Consider the following 25,526-nt stretch of genomic DNA (forward strand, 5'->3'; position numbering starts at 1 on the left):
AATTAATCCCTATCTTGCTTTCTATTTTCATAGAAACGCAAACAAAGCGCTGCAATTATCTCCTTTTTTAGTACTTTTATTACATTTCTAAAAAAGATTCTAAATCTAAACTAAAACACACTACATAATAAAAGCCAGCTCTAACGTTAGGACTATCCTTAATATAGATCTGCGTAGTTGTTAGATAGTAGTATACTTTACAACCTAGCAGTTAGGACCTGCATGCATGTGCGTATATATGCAGATATGTAGGTGTAATACTATCCTATATGTCTTTATCTATTCTATCCATTCTATCTATCTATCTAGGGGAGGGATAGGGGATTGTTGATTGACGTTCCAGGCGACGACGACGGTTGGCTGACCATGCCTGGTCCGTGCGTCTTGCGGCGACTGCGCGTGCATGCATGGGGTAAGGGTTGCGGAGGGGGTTAAGGGTTAGTGAGTAAGTGAGGGGAACAAAGGGTTGCGGAGGGGGGGAACGGGTCTTGGTAACCCCCTACGGTAATCGGCTGAAAAAACAATCGGCAAAACGCACGGACCAGCCCTCCCCTTCTTGCGCGCAACCCTGCACCCCAACCCTGGTATTCGGCCAGAATACCACCGTCAATGACGCTTAGACCCTAACCCTAACCCTGACCCTAACCCTAACCCTAAGTGAATACCACCAACTATGCCAACGGTTTTAGTCTTAAGTGAAAGTGACTGAAGTACTATTAACTCTAGACGTACAAATGCGTGCGCCAGTCCTTAGACAAAACATCCTCCAGCGGTGGCGGATCTATTGACTTATCCACGTTAAGCTGTTTACCGCACCCTAGCACGTTCTGCCTCCCAGGTTCAAACGTTTCATGTAGGGGGGCTAAGCATCATAGAACCTCTAATGCATAAGGCACGGACCAAGCGTGGTTTTTTATTGGGGTTGGTAAGCTAGCTTCTTGGGATATTATTCGCTGGGTTCCGCTATATCTAGAGAGGAAGAAATTTCATCCTCGTTCTCGCCGCTACAATCTCAATCAGCCTGTCATACACAGTAAAAATGCCCATCAGCAAGAAAGCCAGAGTAAGTAGACATTTCGCATCTGCCGTTGAAGCATAACTTAAGCTACGCTCGTCTAGATTCAACGCGAGCACAAGGCCGCCGAAAAGGCTGGCACTCGCATCCCTCATAAGCCAAATGGACTCCCTGTCAAGGCTCCCAAGCCCACATCAATTGTAAGTTAACCGATGCCGTTACCGTCACCTACCGCAAGACTAATCCAGAACATTAGTGCCAAAACTGTCGCAAGGAGATTGTCAACACCAACAAGGTCCAGCTCGAGGTTCACGCTGGCACCCATGACGCCAAGCTCTGGCCTAAGGAGAAGTGCTGGCCAAACGACTTCCCCGCAGCCTAAATCGGGCGTGGTAAGAGAACCCTAAGCGCAGGCATAAATGCAAGTTGAGAGTGGTCGGACCTGCAATAAGTCATGATGGATTCGTAAAGAATGCGATATATCGGAAATTTGTTCGTTCTTTCGTAGTGATAGTTGAATTCAGTGATAATTGAACTACATACATACCTAACTCGTCACTGCCTCATCCGGGTTTTGCAACTAGAACATGCTTAGACTGCCTCATTTCACATATCTGGTGTTACCATATTACACTCTTCAATCAAGTCCATAGTGCGTGTGGAAGTCTACTTTCTAGGTATGTAGGTACCGTGTGATCAAAAGTCTTGTGAGTTAACGCGGCTGGACATGGAAACCTGTTCAGGAAAACTGGGGGTGCTCCTCGCCGCTATCGAACTCCTCCGTTCTTTTGAGCGTCATGAATCATGTAAGAAGCAGCGAGGCGGTACTCGCACTTGCTGCAGCGCTGAGAAAATCGGGACGACAATTGTCGTCCCGCGATCGGTTGTTTTCGGTATGAGCCAAGAAAGAAGTGAGCAGGACCTGTCTGCAGTAGTATTGTGCATCATATTCCGGGGACAAGTGCTTTTGCGACGCCGAGATAGCCCGACTGTGCTTGGGGGGGAGTTAATTCACTGCTCTCTGAAGACCGGTGCGACCAGGTTCTCGCCTATAACATACCAACAATATCTTCATCAACGATAGCTTTTGTTGAGTATTTGACGCTAGATAGGTACGTCAAGAGTAATTTACGCATTCATAGTGGGATGCTGTTTAATTAAATTCATGAATAGGCCGTTATTGGTGTGTTCCAGACGTCATGCGCCGATTGGATGTCTCTATGATTACAGTTTCCTTCGTTCTAGGGTTGTCTATCTGCCGTTGAATCTGAACGTCCCAAGAATTAAAGCCGACGCAGAGTCAAATGTAATTCTCTGTGAAAGTGAGACGGTGACATGGGGCCGAGAAACTGTGTTAGAGGCCCGCTTACGTGTTACCTGCTATTGATATATCTAACAATCTCGCCACAATACAAGGGAGCATGGAGATAATCGCATTGATAGACTGAAAAGCCGCCCTGCCTACACCACCTTCACAAGTGGCTCGCCAGGTAAACACAAGCTCTCGCTGTAGATAAGTCGTCTGGGACTAGGCTTGCGCTAATTATGGCCGCGTCGTGCTCCAGCAGTTTATGACCACCTCTGTTAGCTCCCCAAAGTAGGTCTTTTCTACTAACACCTCCGGCGGTTGCCTGGCAGACGCCCCGGCCAACGTCCATGGCGACCCAACGGAGCTGGCACGTCTGATGGCTTAGCATGCTTTGACCATGACCGTTGCGACAACTTTCAAGCATCAAACACACCTCAATCGATGGCAACGGTCGACCAAACGAGGAAGACAATGTTTGGACGAGGTGACACGAGTCGAGAGATTAAACCATGGATCGGGAGCAGGATAAATGACAGCAATATCATACCACTTTCCGCCCGGCCTAGATGATTTCGGTACGCACAAAATTCGTCGTTATCCGCGTCCTATGAACACAGACAACCACCACTCAAAGGTTGTTTTGCCTTCTTACAAGACAGGACGCTAGTTGTCACATTGACCACCATGATGCATCCTGAACACAAGGCAATACCCAATCGAGATCCAACGTGTAGTCTAGGCTAGATGAAGTATGGTCCAGCCAACAGCTTTGACCATCGACATCCAGGCCTTACTCAACATAGGGCTAGTCGGGATTCATCAAGAGGATACAACGTCGTTAAATACACCTCTCCCAAGGTCCTACGTGTTACTTGTGTCTGCGCCACAACTTTAGGTGGACTTGATCGTTTCAAGGTCCAAAGACATGCATTTCAGCCGCTTGCATGCCATTGCAGAGCTCTGTCACCTCGGCATGATTAGGGTTAACACTAGGTACAACCTCTAACATGTGGCAGTAGTTGAGATTGCTGAAAAGCAGGTCGTTGCCTTAGATAGAGCAAGCTCGTTATAAGATACTAGTGTTAAGCGTCAGTTTTCCTGCGTTATTAAGGGTATTGTAGGCATTGTAGATGGCTGAAAGCCTAGCAGTTGTGGCGAGACATAGCACAGCCAAAAGGTTCTGGTTCTGGTCCTCTCCATGCTGATCAACCTGAGTTTCAGATTCAGGGACTAATTGACATCCAAAGAACGCATCTCTGTATAAAAATTACCCTCTGTTTTTATCTGTCGTTCGATATCGCAGTGCAATCATGCTGGCTTGTCGTTTTTGCAGACAATCATGTAAAAGTTATTGTGTTCTACAAGCTGTTCTTTGTTTGTGTGTTAGTAAACGACGTAATAGTCTCAAAAGCTGCACTAAGGCAGAAAAGGCGGGACACCGTATAGAGAAATAATTAAACTATTTCAACCTTGAATAATCATGAGAGAGGGTTGGGAAAAGCAACTGCTGGTCTGGCTTTAGGTTAGCTATACCTGTGTGTTGGGTGTCGCCTACGTTGTGCAAATAGGCTTCACATGCGGACGTTTTGAATAGTTCGGTTTGCCTTAGCACTTAAATGCTGAAAGTTCTTAGAAGAGACAAGCTGCCCACAAGGTGGTTACGGGCTGGGCCGATCTCCCGGGGGTACGGGCGGCGTCCGGGCGTGCAAGGTGGGACCGGCGACGATCGCATTGAACGGAACCCCTGCCGGACCGCTCCGCTCGACGGCACCTTTGGCTCGGTCCGAATGCTCTCACTTATCCAAGCAGCCCATAGCCGAAGAAGCTTTCTTTCTTCAGACATCAATATATTGTCAAAAGAGACTGCTGCTGCTTCACCCTGGCGAAAGGGTGCACTGTGCATACTATGTTCTAGCCTGTGACACAGCCAATCAATTAGGTGGGTTAGAATCCCTTCTGTCCGAGGCACCGCTGGAAAAACACAATTCTCAATTTCTAGTGAGAACTGGTCCTTTATTTTTGGCTTTTGCGTTAGATGTCTGATTCGCTTTTTCTCGACTTTGGATGCAGATGGAAACGGACCGTAACCATCAGCGCCGAATTCACAAATGCAGCACAGAAGAGACCTAGGCACACCACTGAGAAGCTTGTCCTTGAAGCAAGACACCAGCAAACACTTTGTCACTATCAAAGACACCGAGATTGTCAGATCATCGGATGCAAGAAAGCAACCAATCAGTGCCGAAGCTGCAGCGAGCTATGGGCGGGAGCCGGCGGGAGGAAGCAAGCTAATCAAGCGCCGTATCGTATCGAGATTGTTCCCGGAGATGTGGAGGAGGCAAAGTGCAGCGCCGGCCGAGTTGCGGGAAGTGGGCGGGGGCAAACAGCATGGGGTTTGTCAGTCAATATGCCAACTTCCTTGAATCTGCAGTGGAACAGACGTCGAATTAAGGAAGGTAACATTCTCGTCAGTCGGCATCGCCCGATACTCGTAAAAATAAGCTTCATTCGGCCAATCTCCATCCAAAAAGGGGGACTCGGGCAGACGGTGAAAGCTACTCCCCCCCAAAACCGCCAAGGAAGCCAAGACCTGGCAGTGGGAACCACGATTGATCTCGACAAGGGGCGGCGCCAATGACTAGCTTTGACCATGGTTCGCAAGAGGCAAGTCGATAACCAGCCTCTGCTTGGCTTTGGCTCTATCGTCAAATCACACAGTACTATTGCACGACATCGAAAGGGCGTTGTGCCCTTCTTGGCTGTGTCCGCCGTCTTGGCGCTGCCTGATAGAATCGCAAAAGCCGCGCTTAATCTTGGCAACTTCAGCGATGCCGGGCAAGCCGGCTTATCACGCAAGCCACTCTGCTGCTGTCGTCAACTCCAATGGAGTCCGCAACCTGACGGACAGAGCAGGTGTCGCTACACTCCCGTGGCAGAGGTCCCCGGTCACGGAGCCACATTCAAAACCACCCGCCGAATAGGGCTCTGAACTGGATCCATTGTCTACATCGCAGACCTTTCAAGTATCGAGTCAACTGTCGAACCTAGTTGACCGGTCGGCGGCTTCGTCCGTTTGAGGAAGGTTGAAGTTCGTCGCTCCAGAGACTTGCGATGTCCCCTCTCCCGTCCCCGATTTGGGAGGTCAATAGGAGACCGTGAGAGAAGAATGCCTCTTATATAAACTGCTCAAGTGCCAGCCATCAAGGTGTCTTTTCTTCTGCATCCCACCATAGTCAAGCCAACTCCAATCAGGTGTCCGGTCTCTCTTTCACTATGCAGTTCAAGACTCTTCTCGTTTCCGCCCTCGCGGCCGCCTCTACCGCCTTTGCCCAGCGCTCCTGCGGCACTCCCCACCCCTCTGAGGAGGAGGTCGAGTTCGCTCAGCGTCTGCAGCTCAAGGAAGAAAACGCGCGTGTTGAAGGCAATGCCACCCGCCTCGCCCCCATCACTGTCAACGTTTACTGGCACGTCCTGGCCACTTCTAACTCCGTCAGCGGTGGCTACCTCACCCAGGCTACCCTGAATGCTCAGCTGGACGTCCTCAATGATGCCTTTGCTCCTCACAACGTTCAGTTCGCCCAGGCTGGCGCCGATTGGACCATCAATGCCAACTGGGCTGCCGATAGGTCTGAGCTGGCCATGAAGCGCGCGCTCCGCAAGGGCACCTACGCCGATCTTAACGCCTACTTTATTCCCGGTACCCCCTACCTCGGCTACGCCTACTTCCCCCAGACCGTCTCCACCGGCTCTTCTGCCTTCTACTATGACGGTGTTGTCATTCGTTCTTCCACCGTCCCTGGTGGCAGTCAGACAAAGTACAACCTTGGCCACACTGCTACCCACGAGATTGGCCACTGGCTCGGACGTAGGTTACCCCACTTACACACACACTTCGCAGACGCCCAATGCTGATGCTTACGCCTTCCAGTCTACCACACCTTCCAAGGGTACCAGTGCGGCGGCAACGGCGACTACGTCTCCGACACTCCCTTCGAGGCCGAGGAGGCTTATGATTGCGAGATTGGCCGTGACACCTGCCCCACCCTGGCTGGAACCGACCCCGTCACCAACTACATGGACTACTCTGACGAGTAAGTGGATCATTGAACATTCGATGAAAGTAGCAAACTAACCCAAATGTCAGCTCCTGCTTCACCCACTTCACTGCTGGCCAGGAGGCTCGTATTAACAGCTACTGGACCACCTACCGCGCCCAGTACCAGTAAATACTTCACTGGTGCCGTTGGATTCTTTCTAGGCACAACACAGCCTAAGAATCGTTGTCAAGCTCAGCACTTCTCAGCACCGTGTAGCGTTGGAATCGAGCGGACAATGCTGTCTAGATTGGATCTAACGTGATCGAGGGTAATAGTCAAACTGCCTCATTGAGTACATAGCTAGCCAATGGTGTGGATTAAACCATGAATAATACTATTTTACAAACGCTTTCGCCTGGCTAGCATTTCCAAAAGAATTTGTGAAAGTCTCTTGCGAAACCTTGAAGTGATTGCCGTTTTGTTATCCAGCATGTATGTGCCTCGTTCTGTTTTATACCCAGCTACGCAGATCACGAGTGTCCTCAGTTACATGGAGTGCTAAGATTGGTTGGGTTGCTTCCGTTGAGCTTGTTTCAGTCTGTTTTTGTTATGCAGTCATGTGTCTTATGACTAGATTATCTTGCATGATTGTGTGAATAAACACGTCTATTTTTCACATGATCTCGGCAACCAAAGGCCCATGGTTCGTTCAGCAAAATCAGTGCAACTTTCGAACTCTAGTTCTACTTGCATGCAGAAATTTCTTAGGGTTTGAGAAAATATCAGTTACCCATGTGAAAACTTCAAGGCGGTGCTCTATGGCATATCATCTTATGTTACCGTGTTTCGTTTGTATGTCTTCCAGACAGATACTGACAACTAGGCGTGGCTATATCTAGCCACTAGAACGTTGAAATATCGTTCATCTCAGGACAACAGTTTCCAAGGCCAGTAATTACTCCAACGACGGGCTTACCCGGGAATCAGAAATTACATACAGCATCGTGCATGCGTCATCAGAATCTCGAATGGTAATGTAATACGCTAATGAAAACTGCTTACCTGCCACACACAGCTTCTGCATAGACTTGTTGGGAATGCAAGATTCATACTACGTACAAGAACTAAACATCAGAAATCACTTGTCGTCACCAAGAAGTCCTTTTAACCCCCGTTTATCTCGTTGATTACAATGTATTGGAAGACAGGAGAGGGGTAGGTCGGGGCCGGTCAAGTGTCTGCCCGGCTACAATGCAGAATCAAGCTTGCCCTCCCTCGGGTGCATGCAGCCAAGGGGGCGTTCATAGGTACAAGTCCGCTTTTGCCAGTGTTAGTTCAGACTCACCCATGTCAAGACACAGGGAGCCAACGAATCCTCGGTGGGCTGCTGATGTTTGCCTCGACTCTGATTGGGGGCTCAACTCTGTCATCAGGCTGGTCGGTTAGCCAGCCGGCTCACTGCTGCATCAAGTGCGGGGAATCAAATCTTGATATAAATACTACTTGGTCAAGACAGTTTGTGCAGTACTGAAGACAAAATCTCTTGCGCTCTCTCTGGTTGAACACGAGATGAGCAATATCAGTTCACTTCTTGCACGGGCAACCGTGCCAGCCCTCGTCGCCCTGACGTGTGTATACATCGTCAGGCGTATCACACTTTATTACAAGCTTAGGCAATTCGCAGGGCCTTGGTGGAGCAGCCTAACACATCTACCCCATAGCAGAGCGATGGTGACGCCCAACTGCCATGAGTGGTACGCGGAATTGAATGAGAAATACGGTACGTTTCGTTTTGATTTTCTAGCTGAATCTAACACTGTAGAGACCCCATCACTCTCTTTATTCATGTTGATTTGGAGTGTGACTAACAACAGCGCAGGCCCGATTGTACGCATAGCGCCAGGGTTGCTGATCACCTCGTCCCCCGAGGTTTGGACTCATGTGAACAAGCAACCCAGCTACAAACGGTCCGACTGGTATTACCACGCTTGCCGCGTTGAATATCGGAGGGATAATGTGTTCACGCAGACAGACAACGAGAAACATGACATGAGACGGAAACAGATGGCCCCGGGCGTGCGTTCCCTTCCGTTACTTCACAACCCACTCGATGGTCCAAGCATCCTGGCTGACTTAGCAACACCTGAAGTACTCTGGCAGGGAGAATCTTGACCTCGAGCCGACGATTGATCAGCGTCTTGAAGAGCTGATATACCTGATCAGATCCAAGTACCTCTCTTCCAATGCTGAAACTATGCCAATGGATCTGGCAAAAAAGATCCAATACTTCACGCTTGATGTGATCAGCTCTGTCGGTCTGGGCAAGGCATTCGGAATGCTGCGGGCCGATAACGATGTGGATGACTACCTGAAGTCGACTGAGGAAGGCCTATCTGCCGTTGGCTTGACCGTTGCTTTGGGAGTCAGCTGGATGGCGCAGGCACCTTTCATCGGCAGGTTTCTTGCTCCCTCGCCAACAGACAATAATGGGTTTGGAAAAATGATCGCGGCCTGCTTTCGTTACGTCGACGAACGCACGTCAAAAGATACCGACGAGCGATCAGACATGCTCGCCTCATTCATTCGTCACGGCTTAAGCGGTGACGAGTTACGATCCGAGGCACTCGAGCAAATCATTGCGGGGTCCGATACGACTGCGGCCGGGCTTCGAGGTACTATTCTCCAGATCATGACAAATCCCCGGGTTTACGCCAAGCTTCAAAGCGAGATTGACATTGCTGTGAGCGATGGTACCGCTCCGCGAAAAGGCGAAGGTCTCATTACATTGGCGCAGGCGAGGAAGTTATCTTACTTGCAAGCCATCATTCGCGAGTCACTGAGGATGCGGCCCCCCGTGGTAAACATTTTCTCGCGAGACACTCCACCAGGCGGTGATACCGTTGAGGTTGATGGGGAAAATGTCTTCCTACCAGGTGGTGTCTGCATAGGATACTCTGCGTATGCTATGCATCGCAGTCGGGAAGTATATGGCAAGGATGCAAACGCCTTTCGGCCAGAGAGATGGTTTGAGCAAGATGTCGACAAGCTTGCACTCATGGTGCGGACCAACGACCTTGTCTTTGGACATGGCAAGTTCATGTGTTTAGGGAAGCCAGTGGCGCAGATGGAACTCTCCAAGACCATATTCGAGGTGCGTGCTGATATGATCATAACAATGGCTCTCTAGTGTTATACTGACTCGAGACTCATAACAGATATTCCGAAACTTCGATTTGGCACCGATTGACCCAGCTCGACCATGGAAAGCGCATAACTGCATGGGGCTGTTTGTGATTTCGGACATGTGGGTACAGGTTACGGAGAGAAACGCCGAAGCCTAATGCCTATTTGGTCAGGATATTTGACAATGTTCTCTCGGGAGGGTATCAAACTCAGCAAAGACCTAGTTTTATCCTGAGTTTCATAGGGATAATGCGATGTGTCTTAGGTGTAACATTTCATAGTGTAAAAGTCTCAATGCATTGATTTCAAGCCTAGCCTGGCAACTGTGACATTGCGTTCGATTTCTCACTCCAGTACGAATATAGGGCAGAGCACAAAGTAACCTGATACGCCAACTCAAAAATCCTTAAGCTTTCCTAGAAACGAACGCGACGAGCTCGCTTGCTGGGTGAAGCTGGAATGGGCCGTCCGCCAGGAGGCCCAGCAGCTGGTGCAGCGGCGGGAGGAGGAGCGGGAGCGGCGGCAGCTGGTGGGGGAGCAGGCTTGCCCGCGGCCGGAGCGGGAGGAGCAGCGGCAGCTGGAGGTGCAGCTGGCGGGGGAGCAGGCTTGCCTGCGGCCGGAGCAGCTGGGGGCGGAGCGGCGGCCGGAGGTGGGGCCGGTTTTCCGGCTGCAGGTGCTGCAGGTGGGGCAGCAGCAGGAGGGGAAGAGGGTTTTCCAGCTGGCGGAGCGGCCGGAGGAGCAGCAGCCGGAGGAGCGGCGGCTGGAGGGGCGGCGGCTGGAGGAGCAGGCTTTCCAGCAGCCGGAGCTGCGGCAGGGGGGGGCGGGGCGGCGGCGGCAGGCTGGGCACCTTTGCCTTTGAGGACGTTGGCGGCGGCTCCAAGAACCTGGGCCCCTTTCCCTTTAAGCACGCCGGCGGCGGTTCCAAGAACTGCGTTGACGGGATCAGCTGCTTGAGAGCCGGCCGGAGCAGCTGCGCCGGCCGGCTGGGCTCCTTTGCCTTTTAGCACGCCAGCGGCTGTTCCAAGAACTGCGGTGATGGGGTCAGCTGCTTGGGAACCAGCCGGAGCTGCAGCACCGGCTGCTTGTCCGTTTTGCTTGCCAGTCAGAGTCCCCAAGACCGAACCGATGGGATCTGCCGCTGGTGCAGCAGCAGCTTGCCTAGCCCCAATTGTCGATCCCTTTCCCTTCCCCTTACCCGACGCCGCCTTTGCCTTTGACTTTGCTGGAGCTGCGGCGCCGGCGGCCTTCCCGGTGGCCTTTTTGCCCGTGAGACCGCCAAGTAGCGCTGTCAAGGGGTCTGCAGCAGCATTCTGTTTGCCCTGATTCTTTGCTGCCCCAGCAGCTGCACCGGTTGCGCAATTTCTGTTATTCAAGTCAGTTTCTAATCTCCGTCAATCGAACTCATTGCGTCCTCGCGGTCTCCTCAATGTGGACGATCTTGCTTACCCTGTAATACCACCAGCTTGGGCTCTCACACATTTGGCATTTGCCTGTCCCTAAAACAAATTAGTAGGGTTAGCATCTTTCGTGCTTCGGAATGACACATTGGTCAGGTGGGTCTTTAGATCTTACAGTGAGGGCGCAATCAAGGTCGTCAAAGCAAACAGCCCCCTGTGCAGCGACATAGCTGGCACACAGGGCAGAAGCCACGATAGAGAAACCACGCATTTCGTTATTCGATCGTGTGACACAATTTTCTTGTTTTCCAGAAGAACGAGAAAAAAAAATAGTGAAAGGAGTGGAAACGGCCTTCTTCAATCCAGGAAGAATGAGTCGATTATGAATTTGGGGTCACGTACAACACGTTTGGGTCGCACCAGGGGTCTTTCATGAATTTATACACATGACTCTTGGTCTCAAGCTCCTTTCTAATTATATGCAAGCTGAAAGAGCGGCCGATGATGAGCAGAACCTTAAATCTGGATGAGTGGCGTGTGAAGCAGCCCCCGGTGTGTAGGAATGTACGTCGTCGGTCACAGACGGTACTTTGGAATGCCTTCCAAACGTCTCGAGATTTGTTTGACCGAAAATCATCCCGACATGCTTGTAGGAACCCTCATCCGTGCACAGTATCAAGTGTTGTTATGACTGCCGCCAGCAGTAGGCACAGCGTGAGAAGTATGTTGAGCCGGGGCGGTACAAACGCCGAGGAAAGCATGTGCCACTTTCGAAGACTGCGCAAAGACAGCGGTTCGTCTGAAGTATTTGACAAATCCTCCTTGCCATTGCGGCTCTTCAAATCATGTGTACATCTCTTTGGCCTCTGTGTTTGAGTATCAAAATAAGCCCCTGCGTCGGAGCCTCGCCTCACCGGGAGTGTCAGTGCTTGTCACACAATTTACAACATTTTCGACATTTGTCAATTCTGGGAATCATTCATTTTTCGCTGACGTCTCATCGTAGAATCTAAAGCTGCTTCGAAACAATACTCACACTAAGAATTTGTGTTTATCTTGCTTCTATGTCGTTGGAATCTAATTCACACCTCGCTCCATCCAGTGGCACTTGAAAGTGGCTACATCATGTATAAACAAATGAACCATTGGAGTTGAATCAAATACCAAGACCATTTTTAAGATCAATTTGAATGTACACGTTCTTTGGCTTGGTAAATTGCAATCAAGGTCCTGTCACGAGAATAACAATTTGAGCAACCCCCGGCGGACACGAATCATCCTGGCATCGAAATTCAAGCAAGGAGGTCTTGCCCATATTATCAATAGTCAGAAGCCATTAGCAAGTTGGCAGTCTGGTCCAGTACGCGGATGCGAACGCACGGCTCCCATTTATGCTCAAGTTCTGACGTATCGGTAGCTTCTTAGGTAAGGCAATGACCATCATCTGCCACCGTTGACTCAAGTCATGGTCTCATGTCCTAGATGTCCAGTTATTTCATTCTACTTGTAAAGCCAAACTTGCCGCTATATTAGATGGTTATCAGTTCGTTGTCATGGTTTGTCGCTGGAATTTTGAGCCTGGTAGATAAAGTCCATGTGAAAGTACGAACTTGTGACGAAATCCACGAGGCTGAATCACCAAGGGCTCTGTCCCTTATTTGTATTGTCTCCCTCCTTTTACGTTAACAGAATCAGTCTCAGCTCTTCTTTTCTTAGAGCTCGAGCGCTGGAGGCTGATCCAAGCTTCCTGTCCAGTCTTTTTTTCTTGAAGCTCGAAGCTCGAGATACTCATGAGGCTTTTCAATTTCATCGTCCTTTCTTGACAAGTGTGAAGGCCCAATGAAACTTGAAACATTTTAGCAAATGATTCTTTTCGTAGAAAGGACGGTCTTATATCAGACACCTGCTCCAGGGGTTTGAATAAAGATGACGCATTTCTCTTGATGGGACGGGAAATAACGTCAACAACCCCTTATTCGTCCACCCCCCTTATTCGTCACCCCGCACGACGCGTAATCCTATGATCATGATTTCTACCCCCTCATTTCAAACTATTATAACAATTGCAATTATTACTCAAACAACATCAATCTTTCACTACAGACTACTCTTATCATTATGAGTCAATATACCGAAAATCAGATCCAACAGGCCCTTATTGCTGTTACTGATGGCAAGTCTGTCAGGAGGGCTGCAATTGAATGGGGGATTCCTCGATCAACACTGGAGTATCGCATGCGAGGCTGCCAAACCAGATCTATAGGCAATAACTATCGCCAGCGATTATCGACTGATCAAGAGCATCATCTAAGTGAATGGGTGCGAATCCAGCATGCCCTACGCCTTCCACCAACCCATCGCCAGCTGAAGGACTTTGCAGAAAGGATCCTTCAGATCAGTGGCGATAGCCAGCCTATTGGAAAGAACTGGATCCAGGCCTTTATCAAAAGGAACCCATCTATCAAGGTTAAAAGAAGCCGATCTATCGATTCCAACCGTGTTAATGGAGCAACTGCTGATATCATCAGACCATGGTTTCAGCATCTCGCCATACCAGAAGTCAGGGCTATAAAGCCACGTAATCGATATAATATCGACGAGACTGGAATCCTTGAGGGCAAGGGATCTAACGGCCTAGTCCTTGGATGTGCTGAAGTGAAGGCAGTCCAGCGGAAACAGCCTGGATCGCGAGCCTGGACCTCTATGATCGAGTGTATCTCTGCTGATGGGCATGCTCTGCCGCCCCTTGTTATATTCAAGGGTAAATCAGTCCAACAGCAGTGGTTTCCTCTTGATCTTGGCCCTTATACCACCTGGACCTTCACAGCAACTGAGAATGGCTGGACAACAGACGAGACAGCAGTCACGTGGCTGAAGGAGGTGTTTATTCCATTGACAGGGGCAGGGGGCAAGGCGGAGGCAAGGCTGATGATCCTGGATGGCCACAGCAGCCACGTTTCAACAGACTTCATGTGGCTATGCTATCAAAACAACATCTACCTACTTTTTCTGCCACCTCACACCTCACACGTCCTCCAGCCTCTTGATCAGTCAGTCTTTGGGCCTCTGAAGGCTGCCTATAGGAAGCAACTAGGGTACTTGGACCTCTGGAACGATTCAACTGTTGTGGGCAAGAGAAACTTCCTTGGCTGCTATGGAAAGGCACGTCTGGCAGCTCTGACAGGGCAGAATATCACTAGTGGGTGGAAGCGGACAGGGTTATGGCCTGTCTCTGCCAGTTATCCCCTTAGGAATCCTTTGGTGCCTGACAACAGCCCTTCAGCACTAAATCAGCAGCCTCAGAGTAGGTCTGCTGATGACTGGGACTCTCATACGACTATAGTCACGTGGAATACACCAAGGAAGCCAGCTGAGCTCAAGGATCACCTGGACTTATACAGCAAGTTGGATAACAGCAGCAATAGCAACAACAGCACCCAACGGCTGTTATTCAGAAAGGTCCAAAAGGCCTTTTATGATAAGGATTATCAGCTGGGAGCTGCCCAGCTGAAGATCAGCATGATGGAGTCCCAGATGGACAGCATAAGGAAGAGGAAACGTAAGGCAGTTAAGATAGACCCCAACACTAAGTTTGCAAGGATCAAAGACATCCACAGGGCTCAAATTGAGGCTGGCGAAGTCAGCGATGGTCTAGATGAAACCGGCGGTAGTAGAAGCCCTAGTGGAAGTGTTGGCAGCTGTATTGTAGTAGCTGATAATTAGTTGTGTTAATTTCAGCGATTAATAGTTATGTTGTGATGCTTATGATGCGGGGTGACGAATAAGGGGGGTGGACGAATAAGGGGTTGTTGACGTTAGAGAAGACCACAATCAAGTTCTTGTATCTGAATATTTGAATCAAAATTTTTACCAAGCTATGTCTAACCAACAGCTTATGCTTTTCACCCAATCCTTTGTGGGTTACCGCGGTCAGTTTAAATTATTTTTTCTTTTTCTAAAAGAATAAAACAAACAGTCTCCGACACCGATCCTTCTCATAAACTCTGTGTCTAGGCGGATGTTCGCACTTAGTGGCGTTCCGTCATCATTGACCCCACATCCGGCGAAATTGGCCGGGGTGGATCCACTTCTCGCCGCTCAATTTTGCCAGCGCATTTAGAGAGTGAAAAGTCGCGGCGAAATTGGTTCCGCGATTGTAGCTAAGTTTGGAATTGTGTGATCCAGAACTAATGAGATGTGTGGTGGTAGTAATGATACTTCTGGCGTTATGATACCAATATGAGTATATAAACCTCTCTGATTTCGCTGTCATGAGCAAGACCACAATGCAGACCCATCAAGGCAAAGACAACTCTTCTACATCCAAGTCTCACATTCTTCCATTTCGTTCTATTCATTCTCAAATCAGAATCTCTCACAATGATCATCGCACTTGTTACTGGAGGGAACACGGGCATTGGCGAGGCCGTCGTCCGCCAACTGGCCAAGTCGCCGAACTTCCATGTCATCATCGGATCTCGCAATCCAGAGTCAGGCTCGAAGCTGGCCGACTCTCTTATCCGAGATGGCCACTCCGTTTCTTCAGTTCAACTCGATCTCTTTTCCGATGAATCCATCCTCAAGGCCGTTGAGCACATCAAGAAAACACACGGAAAGCTCGATGTTCTCGTCAACAACGCAGGCGTCCTCCTCGACCTTAATCCGGAAGCGTTCACCTCTACTCGAGACCTTTTCCGCAAGACCTTCGAGACCAACGTCTTTGGTACAGCTGTGTTGTCCGAGGCGGCACTCCCACTTTTACTCAAGGCCGAGTATCCGCGCATCGTCTTCGTGTCCTCCACAATGGGTTCTCTCGAGAGCTCCCTGGATGAGAAGACACCATTTTACAACATCGACTACAAGGCGTACGATGCCAGCAAAGCGGCCGTGAACATACTTGCAGTAAACTATGCACGCCTTCTGAAGGAGGTAGGCGGGGCGTCCAACGCAGTCTGCCCGGGACTCATCAGAACCAAATTGACTGGATTCATGGATGCCGGTGCACCCGTGGAAGTGGGTGCGGAGAGAATCGTCGAATTGGCCACCGCTGCTCCTGGAGGGCCCACTGGCACGTTTTCCAACCGCGAGGGTCCCATTGCCTGGTAGACTGTACAAAGGAGTGTTTAAAAGGTTCTCGTGGGTATGGGGGAGAATTTTATTACTTTGACCGGTTGCAATGGGAAGTAAAAGGATGATTGTAACATACAAATCCGTACTACATCATTGTCGTAACTAGATTCAAGAGATTCCCAATGTTATCCGCTCCAGAGTTCCAACTGTCGAGCCTGTCGGCATTCCTGGCGTCGCTTGCGGCTCGGCGGCACTCGCACAGCTCTCCAAACGACGTGATACTCCGTGACGAGTTCTGCATGTATGAAAGAGCATCCGTCTCCTCCTTCCAAGATTCCATTGTAGTAGCCGCCCACTGTGCCTTGTGGCAGGGAAGAGGTAATTCCTTCCAACTTTCCAGCACGAAACACGATATGCCTACTCTAACGGAGGCCACCTGCGCAACAAGAAACCACACGCAAGAGATTCTACCGGGGCGGGTTTAGTTGCGCCATTATGACCTGGGACAAGTGGGTGGTAACTCACCTTGTTCTGGATTCGTTCAATATCCAATCTTCCCACGATAGTGAGTTTGCCGAATCAACATTGCAAGGGGTGTCAGTGACCATCATGAACTGTTTCCACATCGACTAGAAGCCGTTAGTCGGGAGTATCGACGCGTGTTGGTAGTCTCCTACCTCGTAAGCGAACAGCATCGCCATGTTGTAGTCTCGATTCTCGGTCGGGGCACCCCCACCATCGACAACGCGCATAATGATGTAGATAAGTTCTGCCTGTAAGGCCGCAAACACATCGTATTGCGAATAATTGACCATCTTTTCCAGGTTAGCTGCCGTCGCCAAAGCTGGGCATTACCAATGAATGAGCGAACCTCTCTTAGATTTCTCTCTTGTTCTTCACGAATCGATTTCCACAAAAACTGTCTGGTATCGCGGTTCCGCGCCGCAAAAAGAACAGCAATACCCATACAGTTGGCAAGGGGCTCGGGAAGATGGTCCTTGTCTTGATGGGGGTGTATGAAAGGCGGAAAGGACGACCTACGGAGCATCATGTAGGGGTATGAACGTAGTGCTTGTCTGATGAGATTGGCGCTGCTCTCGGCCACCGGACTCGGGGCACACAAACTTCTGAGCGGGAACGGTGCATCCGTCGTGGAAGTCTCAACAAACCTATCGCCGTTGATACAAGAGGACATCACCAACTTGTAAACTTCTGGGGCCGGTGTCATGTCTGTGACGTTTATGTTCTGATCCAGAGACTCGAGACCAAAAGCGAAGTCCAGCCCGAGATCGGTGCCATCTGCCAAGAGCATGGCATTATTCGGGTCCATTGACTGTGATTGAGAGCCCCAAGATAGACTGTCATTGGGGGAAAAGGACAGAACATCAGCTTGAGCGAATGTCTGGGATGAGGAAACGTTCTCGGCCAGAAGCATTTGAGCAGATGATGATGTGGTCGCAAGCCCTCCCGTCCCTTGATTCGTCGTCTCGGGATACACACAGTCGAGGCCTTTCTTGATGCAACGTGCACAGTTGGGTTGCAGGCTACACTTGCATTTGGCTACGCTGCATTCTCGGCATGGTTTTGGGCGGATCCGAGGTCGCGTTCTTGCGCGACGACAGTACGACTGGTGTCTCTTCAGTGCGGTTTCTTATTGAAACAGCGTCTTGTCAGATCTTGGGCATTGCGTGGATGCGCACGATGCGGGGCTGTCACAGCTAAACGCACCTTGAGTGAAGGGCTTGTCACACATTTTGCAGAAGGAGATTCCAGAAGCGGCGGCGCTCAGAGTGAGGCCGAAATCTAGGCTCATTTTGGAACGATTTGCTCTTTCTTGACAGACGTTGGACAGCTATACGATGGCGGATTGTAGATTTCAAAGGCTCCAGGGATTTTTAGATGGGTCATTGTTCGGTGACAGGAGCAGGCAATTCAGGGGACGCGAGACGGACAGAGAAGCAAAGCCGGGCGCTCCTCGGATCGCATTTGTCAGCAAGAGTTGGAGCCAACTGGGCAACGGCGGCCAACGCCTGATGAGTTTGATTCGTTAATCGCAGTTGTTACCTGAAGAGCGTAACGGATAACTGTGCACAGATTACGGTCCGGTGTACAGAGTGAAGAATACAGAAAAGTAGGACAAGATGAAGAAGAGGGAGAAGAAGAAAAAGTCCAGAGTACTAGAATAGAAATGGCCCCCGTCGTGAAGGTCTTCGCTGGCAGGTGGCTGAGCATTTGCGTGGTGACTGACGCGCTGAGCCACGCACTTGGCGGCTACAGGAGCTCTGCAGACTTTTGGTCGTCGAGAAAATGGTAATGCAGGCGGTTACTGAACAACCGCAGGGCCATTTTAGCCAACCGCGCGACTGCAGGCAACATTGGTGCTCACTAGCATTTGGCATGAACAAGCGATCCTGGTACCGAGACAGCCGACACACAATTCCAGATGTGATCTTGAGAACACCCGGCCGGGGCCTCCCCCCCCCCCCCCCCGAGATCAGATGAAGCCTCTAGGGACCGGACTTTGAGGCTTGAGCCAAATAGCGGGTTGTGTTCGGCAGTGACAATTGCCACCTGCTGTCGTGTCGCGCTCTGAGCAGTTGGATTTATCTAAGCACCTGGCGGCAGGCGGATGATCGTCAGTTTTAAGACCACGGCTACGACCACGGCCAAGACGGCGGGCGGGGATTATGCCGTGCGGCTAGAGAGGTGTCGCGGGTGCATGGCAACCCAATGAAGAGGAAGGGGGAGCCCGATGATGGTGTGGCAGGATCGGCGGCTGCAGTTTGTTCGATGGTGTTGACGAGAGTGCTGATTGACTGATTGACAGGGGCATTTGGGGCCCAATGAACGGAGTGGTTATGGCGAAAAAGGCGGGCGAATGTGGTGGTTTTGTAAGTGAGGGCGAGAGTAAATATGAGAGAAAGCCGAAACAGCCGACAGCCACTTGGGTGACCATAGATCAGACTGGTTCAAATGGCTCATGAGGAGCATTCGGGCGATTCTGCCGGCCCCGCAACTGCTCGCCGCCCACGACAGTGACATTCCATTGTGACGAAGGCCGACGGCTAACGGCTTTTTAGCCAAGCTGTCGGTGTTGCAACGCACGGCGTCAGGAACAGGGTGTCGGGTGCTGGGTAGCAATACAGGAACAGAAGATGGGGAGAGCGGCGCCGATTCAGAAAGTGAAGCTGTACGACCTCATCGTGCGTGCTTCATGCAGCGATGGGGAGGGGGGAGAGGGGCCGACCAACGGACCAACGGCGGAAGAGCCGTGACAACTGACTTTGCACCAGCGGGAATCCCCCCTCTTTCGAGTGTGGTCCTTCTACTTAAGCGATCCTTGACCGGCTGATGGGTTGGTGTCGTGATGCGGTGAGGAGGGCTGGAAAAAGGGGACGAATGGCCGGCGGAATGGCGGGAAGAAGCCGAGACCAGAGGGAGGGCAAGGACATGGTCCGTCACTGAGGTGAGCCGCGAGAGAGGTGAGTGAGTGGTGAGAGTGAGGTGGGCCAGACCCAGCTGAAGCTTGTGGTGTGAGAGGTCGGCCGGTTCTCAATTTAGTTGGACTTGTCGAGGCCAAGAAGATTCCCGTTCCGTTCCGTTTGGCCAGTTTGCGTCCACATTCGTCTTGTGCCTTTTGAAGTGTCCAGCTGCAACGAGGCCCAAAACTGTTAAAGGGGCGCACTCATAGGCTATCCCAGGACCAATCGCCGGGATGCCGCCCTGTCTTGAACGGTCTGGGCTGGTCTTGTCGCCCCCCTCCAAGGGGGAGGGGTGGCTACTTCCATCTTCTATCCCCCTCCAAGAAAGAGATGGGAGGGTTGTCTGTGACTGCTGCGACCGCGAATGCGACGCGGGTTTGATGGATCTAGGCACAGCGTGTGTGAGATTGAGAGTGAGATTAGGGAGAGACCGACGCTACCGACGACGAAAAGAGTTCCGATGTGATCTACCAGACTTTGCTTTCCCTATGTGCAGCTGGCGTCGGCTCGGGCGTTTGACATGTCTCTCCCAATGGATCAATTCCAAGTTCTGCTTCCATTAAGTTGCATGCCCCGAGACAAGGTGTAGTTGACGGGTGTATTTCATGTCGATGTGCCCCCCCTCTAGACCGTCCCCCCTCGTCCTAGGCTTCTTTTGCCCTCTTCTCCCCGCTCCCTTTGCTCTCATCTCGCCCAACAGTATATACAGTCAGAACAGTGACTTGTCTCTCCAACATCACGCAGCTCAGCTGTACCGTGGAAAAGGATCGAGTTACTCACGAATCTCTCCCCTACATTTTGCGTGCCACCAAACTGGCTTTGTTTTGGTCATTATCACAGGCGCCTTGGATTTGGAGATTTCCCAACCTCTGAACCCCCACTTCACCTTCTCATCCTTCCGGCTCACGTCCGTCACGCGTCGTCCACTTTAGCAACGTCCAAAGCTCCCCTCTCCTTCTCCCCCCCTCCAGCCCTCAAGCGTCACAGCATTTCCGGGGGGGCCTTGATCCGTTTCGAGGCTTTGTGGGGCGGATTTGCAAACCCGTCCTCGGTCTCCTCCGCCCTAGGCTCCGTTGGCTGTGGCCCTGTCACCTAAGTCAATCAATACCCACATCGGCTTGAGGTGTTTGCGTTTTAGGGGCCGCCTCCTTTCCCTCACCGCATCGTCAACGGCGCGGGACCTTGCGCCCTGAGAGTGCCCCCTTCAAGTGGCTCCCTCGACCAGCGAAGAAGACGGGATTTTGGCGGTGGACCGGGCTCCCTCTGGATCTCCGAACCAGCCTCCCCCTTCTTCCAAAAAAAAAAAAAAACACAGACGGCATCCAAGGACCAATAGCCACGTCTCTCCCCATATTGCACGACTAGTTCGAAGTACATTTACTACCCTGAGCCCTGTCGTCACTTAAAAGGCGAGAGAAGCCTCAAAAACCGGCTAGGAGAGCCCGCAGCAAACACCACGCCAGGTCACCGCCTGTGTGTGTCTCTCACACACCTCAGCTTTCATCCCCGACACACACACACATACGCACTTACGTCGTCTCCCTCTCTCTCAGACTTAACCTCGCCTCCAAACTCTCACTTGCTCGGTGAAGGAGACCGGGCAGGTGGCTATAAATCATCATGGCCCTTACACAGACGGTCACCATCATCAATAACTCGGGCAAGATCATAAGTACCGTAAGTCACTTTCTCGGGCTCACACCCATCGCATTCTGCTCTCCACCGCCCCTCTTTCAGACTCCCATGTCTTTTTTGCGATCCGGCCCTTAAATCTGAACCCCCTCTCCTCATCCTCAAGATACAAGCAACATAGACATTCTATAGCTCTCAGACGAAGGAGATGGGATCCAATAGCTGACGTACTATCTTTTCTTTTTTTCTGGCTTCTAGGGCAAACAACTAGCCGGTATCTTCAAGGAAGCCAAAGCATCCTATCAAGAGAAGAAGGCCGCCATCAAGGCCGATCGCGAGGTCCTCAAGCGCGCGCAGACCTTCGACACCTCTCGCGATCTCCCGCCCGAGGCTTTTGACCGCCGCTACTCGCACGACGATGGCCGTTCCGTGGCCAGTTCCCGGAGGAGTCACCGCTCCAGACGGTCCCGGTCGAGCCACCGATACCACGACCACGACGTTGAGTACTACCCTCGCCGGGCCCTGACCGAGGACAACCTCAAGACGCATTCCGAAGTCTCGAGCGTCACGCCGTCGAGGGCACCGCCTCCCTCCGCCTACCGCGTTCCCTATGCCGAGACGGCGCCGCGCGACATGGCCATGAGCCGCCCGACGCTGCATCACTACACGACGGCACCGACAGGCAGCGAGACCATCGCGGACTCGGCGACGATCCGCGGCTCCATGGTCCCGCGCACCATGTCCATGCCCGTGCTGGCCAAGGACCGCAAGGAGAAAGATATCGACATGGATCTTGCCTACGGCAACATCCCGCCCGATCTGCAGGACCGCACCGACCTGGACCCCATGACCAAGGAGAGAGAGGCAAAGACGCTCGTTGCCAGGGTCGAGGGGCTTCTTGACGAGGCCAAGTGCATGCACCACTCGGCCACGGCGACCATCGCTCACCTGCAGGGGAACCCGGACGCCGCCGCCGCCGTAGCGCTGACACTCGCCGAGCTGTCGACGCTGCTGAAGCAAATGTCGCCGGCCTTCCTGTCCGTTATCAAGGGAGGCTCGCCCGCCGTCTTCGCGCTGCTCGCATCGCCGCAGTTCCTCATCGCGGCGGGCGCGAGCATCGGCATCACGGTGGTCATGTTCGGCGGGTGGAAGATTGTGAAGCAGATCAAGGACGCGCAGGCCCAGAGGCAGGCAGCCATCGCCAACGCCATCGCACTCGAGGCCCAGCCCGCCCCGCATGCAATCGAGTACGACTACCCGCCGCTGGAGCAGCAGTACGGCGACGCCTATGGCCAGCCGCGGGAGGGCAGCGTCGCGTACGACGAGGCGTACGTGCTCGACCCGCGGCTCGACGAGGAGCTTAGCTCGATCGAGAGCTGGCGGCGTGGCATCGCGCCGTTTGGCGAGGACGAGAGCGCCGACACGGAGCTCATCAGCCCCGAGGCGGCGCGTTCGATGCGCGGCGACCCGGACACCCACACGGAGCGGAGTTTCCGTACGCAGCGCAGCTCCAGGACGCACCGCAGCTCGAGGACGGAGAGGACGGAGAGGACAGAAAGAACGGAGAGGACGGAAAAGTCGCACCACTCGTCGCGGTCGCACCGCAGCAGCAGTGCGCGCGAGTCCCAAGCGCCCGAACGCATGAGCAGTGTGGCGGGGTCCGAGAGGGAGAGAGAGAGGGACGCCGAGAGCGTTGCCAGCAGCCACCGCAGCCACCGCAGCTCCCGGTCGAAGCGCAGCGAGCGGGCGCCGACGCTGGCCATCGAGGACGGCAGCCGGCAAAAGGAGGAGAACGAGGCTGTCGAGGCGGTGCTGCGGCCCAAGAAGAACAACATGCTCAAGAACTTGTTCAAGAAGAAGGAGAAGGAACACCGGGACCGGGAGGAGAGGGTCTCTGCTCTGGTGTTTTAAAGAGACGCGACCACGAAGAACCAAGAACAACGGACGAAAAACGAAAAACGAGAGACGACAGACAAGGGACAAAGACCTACGAGGAATGGGAAACAAACGATGCATATGGCTCGGGACAGTTGGCTGCTCCCCCAGCCTGGAACGGAGTTGGGTTTGTAAAGGGACGGAAGGAAATGGTACTATGGACTGATAAGCTGTCTTTTTTCTTTTTTTTCCTTTTTCTTCTTCTTTGCATCATCATCATCATTATCATCATCATACTATTGGGGAGAAGGACGTACATAGAGGCTGCTGTTACATGGCATCTGAGCGATCGATAGAAAATAATCGACGACAACGATAAACATTATCTCAAGCACACCTACGGGTGTATCACCACTTTCTCTCTCTCGTTTTCCCTACCAAACCATTGTTGACCGGTCAGACGACAGCCATGACGGCAACTGCCGTTAGAGCACCATCCCTGAGGTTTGGCCGACACAAGAATTGAGCCGACTGGCCAACCACACATCATCGATAATTAGCTCGGATGGAGAGCGGTGGCGGTGTTCCATAAGGCTGGTCAGGCTGGTCAGGTTGGCCGGACTATGGACCAACCAAAAGGCGTAGGGCTGAATCGGAGATGGGGGGGGAAGTTCACTATCAGACCATGGACACACCAAGTCCAGATGCCGTCAGCTGAACGCGGCAGCGCAAACCTAAAGGCGGTAACGGACGAGTCACAAAGGGTTTAAGGAGAGGTAGAGAGATGGATACACGAGTCGGGGAGGGGGCACAAAGGACGCATGTCAGCTTTTCTACTTTCCAGGTTCCCTCTCGCCATCACCAAGCCCTCGGGGTTTCGCCAGTGCGGTATGCCGCCCACCGGCCCTGCACTCGCAATGCACATTCGCCAGGTTTCGATGTTCTGCTTCTGCCGGTTGACCTCGCACAGTCGTTTGCTTGCTTGGGCATGAACCCCCATCCATCCTTGGTCTCCGAGCTTTTTATCAGAGCTGAAGACGGACACGGAAGGGTCATCCCCTTCTTTTTCTCCTCAACGCTACCACGTCTGTCTCGCGTCTCTCAGACATTCATTCCCCAGAACCACCGAGTCGGGACTCGGTTAGGCGCAAGGATGCCAACCTTGTTCTTAGTCGGTCCCGCTTGTTCTATTCAGGGAGCAAGCAACCTGAGCAAAACTTTAGTCCTAGTCAACCTCTCTCTCTCTCTCTCTCTTCCTCAGCTCCAGATATGCAGCCATGTCGTCGTCGCTTGATGGTCGTCAATCCTCGGTCCCCATCAGGAATCATTCTTCAAAGGAGGCTCGGTGCTGTCGAGGTGTGTGTGAGAAAGTCGAACTGAGAGGGCGAAATGGGTACACAGCCCCCAACTCCCTTGAGAGCCCCCCTCCCTCTCCCTCCTAAACCAAATCTCCTTTCCGTCATCTCACCTCATCATCAACCCTGCATTGCATATGTGATACCAAGACTTACGTATCCTCTTTTGGCCCCGCAAGGCTAGGCGGCCACGAGAGAAGAGGAATAAAATAAAACACATCCTCGACGCAACGGCCGGCCGGGCCCAGGAAAGGAATCCCAATCCCGGTTGCTCCAAGGGTCTTGGAAGGATTAGCGGGCACACAACCAACCAGTGCCACCGCTCCCATCGAAAAACAAACACATTGAAGATTGCGACTACGGACTAATTGGGCTCCTTGCTGGATGAACGAAGGCAGCAGCAAAACGACCATGTCTAGACTCCAGAGATGATGGTCTACGGCCCCATCCGTCATGGGGGAGCCCGAAAAGCCAACAAGGCTCCCTGCTTTCTTTCTCACGCACACTCAATCTCTCTCTCTCCTTTCTACTGTCCTCCTCCCCCACCTCAAGGCATATCCCGGCCGCCACATGCAGCCGTCGCCAATCACGCACAGCTGCAACCTCCAAACGGTGGCCGGCGACGCCCCCGGTCCTGCGCCATCACCTCAAGCTGAGCCAACTCGGCTGCAGTAGCCCAGCCCCGAAGAGATGCGAATTAGCTCCCGTGCGCAGGGAAAAGAGGTGGTCAAAGTAGAGGAGGTCGAAGGACCCGTCTGGCATCACAGACATGTATGACGGACGGTCCGGACAAGGAGGGCGGGCGGGAGAGAGCCACATGTCATGTCACCCACCGCCCCGGAAGAGATTCTGATTGTTGGTCGTAGTAACTTGTTGGTATTAGTCGCTTTTGGCCCCCCTCCGAAGCCTTACGAGAGTGACAACACGCGAGCTGAGCCGTATTATTAGTTTTACTTCTTCCCTCCCACATTTTCCTCTTTCTCCTTCCTCCTCCCCCTTCTCCTCCTCCGATGATTGTTGTTTATATGGAGGTTTCTCTTCAGTATATCTGTTTTCTTCTTCGACATACCCCGAGTAGGTAATCTTGGACCGCACCAGAATCGCATCACACCAGCTGTATCCTCGTAGACACTAGGCTGCACCGAGCTTCCGCACTCTGCAAATCACAAAC

General features: G+C 52.1%; 8 protein-coding genes across 8 annotated transcripts; 5 read left to right on the plus strand and 3 right to left on the minus strand.

Moving 5' to 3' along the window:
* Nucleotides 1-752: 752 nt before the first annotated feature.
* CDEST_13094 (uncharacterized protein) lies at nt 753-1,520 on the plus strand. The gene is made up of 3 exons (XM_062929250.1): nt 753-1,063; nt 1,120-1,215; nt 1,272-1,520. Exons 1-3 carry the CDS (start codon nt 1,040-1,042, stop codon nt 1,395-1,397), a joined length of 246 nt encoding a protein of 81 aa, XP_062785301.1. The 5' UTR covers nt 753-1,039; the 3' UTR covers nt 1,398-1,520.
* A 4,077-nt stretch (nt 1,521-5,597) lies between these two features.
* On the plus strand, nt 5,598-6,550 carry CDEST_13095 (Putative peptidase M43, pregnancy-associated plasma-A; the record flags this gene model as incomplete). The annotated part of the gene is made up of 3 exons (XM_062929251.1): nt 5,598-6,189; nt 6,253-6,415; nt 6,469-6,550. The coding sequence occupies 3 exons, from the start codon at nt 5,598-5,600 to the stop codon at nt 6,548-6,550; spliced, it is 837 nt and encodes a 278-aa protein (XP_062785302.1).
* A 1,347-nt stretch (nt 6,551-7,897) lies between these two features.
* On the plus strand, nt 7,898-9,855 carry CDEST_13096 (Putative cytochrome P450). Its single transcript, XM_062929252.1, has 4 exons — nt 7,898-8,141; nt 8,241-8,437; nt 8,511-9,512; nt 9,577-9,855. The coding sequence occupies exons 1-4, from the start codon at nt 7,931-7,933 to the stop codon at nt 9,700-9,702; spliced, it is 1,536 nt and encodes a 511-aa protein (XP_062785303.1). The 5' UTR covers nt 7,898-7,930; the 3' UTR covers nt 9,703-9,855.
* Nucleotides 9,856-9,960: 105 nt separating this feature from the next.
* CDEST_13097 (uncharacterized protein) lies at nt 9,961-11,212 on the minus strand (the record flags this gene model as incomplete). Its single annotated transcript, XM_062929253.1, has 3 exons — nt 9,961-10,906; nt 10,991-11,040; nt 11,117-11,212. The coding sequence occupies 3 exons, from the start codon at nt 11,210-11,212 to the stop codon at nt 9,961-9,963; spliced, it is 1,092 nt and encodes a 363-aa protein (XP_062785304.1).
* A 4,109-nt stretch (nt 11,213-15,321) lies between these two features.
* CDEST_13098 (Putative short-chain dehydrogenase/reductase SDR, NAD(P)-binding domain superfamily) lies at nt 15,322-16,047 on the plus strand (the record flags this gene model as incomplete). The annotated part of the gene is made up of 1 exon (XM_062929254.1): nt 15,322-16,047. The coding sequence occupies one exon, from the start codon at nt 15,322-15,324 to the stop codon at nt 16,045-16,047; it is 726 nt and encodes a 241-aa protein (XP_062785305.1).
* A 63-nt stretch (nt 16,048-16,110) lies between these two features.
* Nucleotides 16,111-17,985, minus strand: CDEST_13099 (Putative zn(2)Cys(6) fungal-type DNA-binding domain, Zinc finger C2H2-type). Its single transcript, XM_062929255.1, has 5 exons — nt 17,740-17,985; nt 16,883-17,661; nt 16,689-16,826; nt 16,537-16,640; nt 16,111-16,478 (listed from the first exon to the last, which is right to left on the minus strand). The coding sequence occupies exons 1-5, from the start codon at nt 17,822-17,824 to the stop codon at nt 16,157-16,159; spliced, it is 1,428 nt and encodes a 475-aa protein (XP_062785306.1). The 5' UTR covers nt 17,825-17,985; the 3' UTR covers nt 16,111-16,156.
* A 1-nt stretch (nt 17,986) lies between these two features.
* Nucleotides 17,987-19,138, minus strand: CDEST_13100 (uncharacterized protein). The gene has a single exon (XM_062929256.1). The coding sequence runs from the start codon at nt 18,408-18,410 to the stop codon at nt 18,189-18,191; it is 222 nt and encodes a 73-aa protein (XP_062785307.1). The 5' UTR covers nt 18,411-19,138; the 3' UTR covers nt 17,987-18,188.
* A 998-nt stretch (nt 19,139-20,136) lies between these two features.
* CDEST_13101 (uncharacterized protein) lies at nt 20,137-23,391 on the plus strand. Its single transcript, XM_062929257.1, has 2 exons — nt 20,137-21,170; nt 21,384-23,391. The coding sequence occupies exons 1-2, from the start codon at nt 21,114-21,116 to the stop codon at nt 23,034-23,036; spliced, it is 1,710 nt and encodes a 569-aa protein (XP_062785308.1). The 5' UTR covers nt 20,137-21,113; the 3' UTR covers nt 23,037-23,391.
* The last annotated feature ends 2,135 nt before the right edge of the window (nt 23,392-25,526 follow it).

This window comes from Colletotrichum destructivum, chromosome 9 (assembly GCF_034447905.1).
Source record: "Colletotrichum destructivum chromosome 9, complete sequence".
NCBI classification, from domain to species: Eukaryota; Fungi; Ascomycota; class Sordariomycetes; order Glomerellales; family Glomerellaceae; genus Colletotrichum; species Colletotrichum destructivum.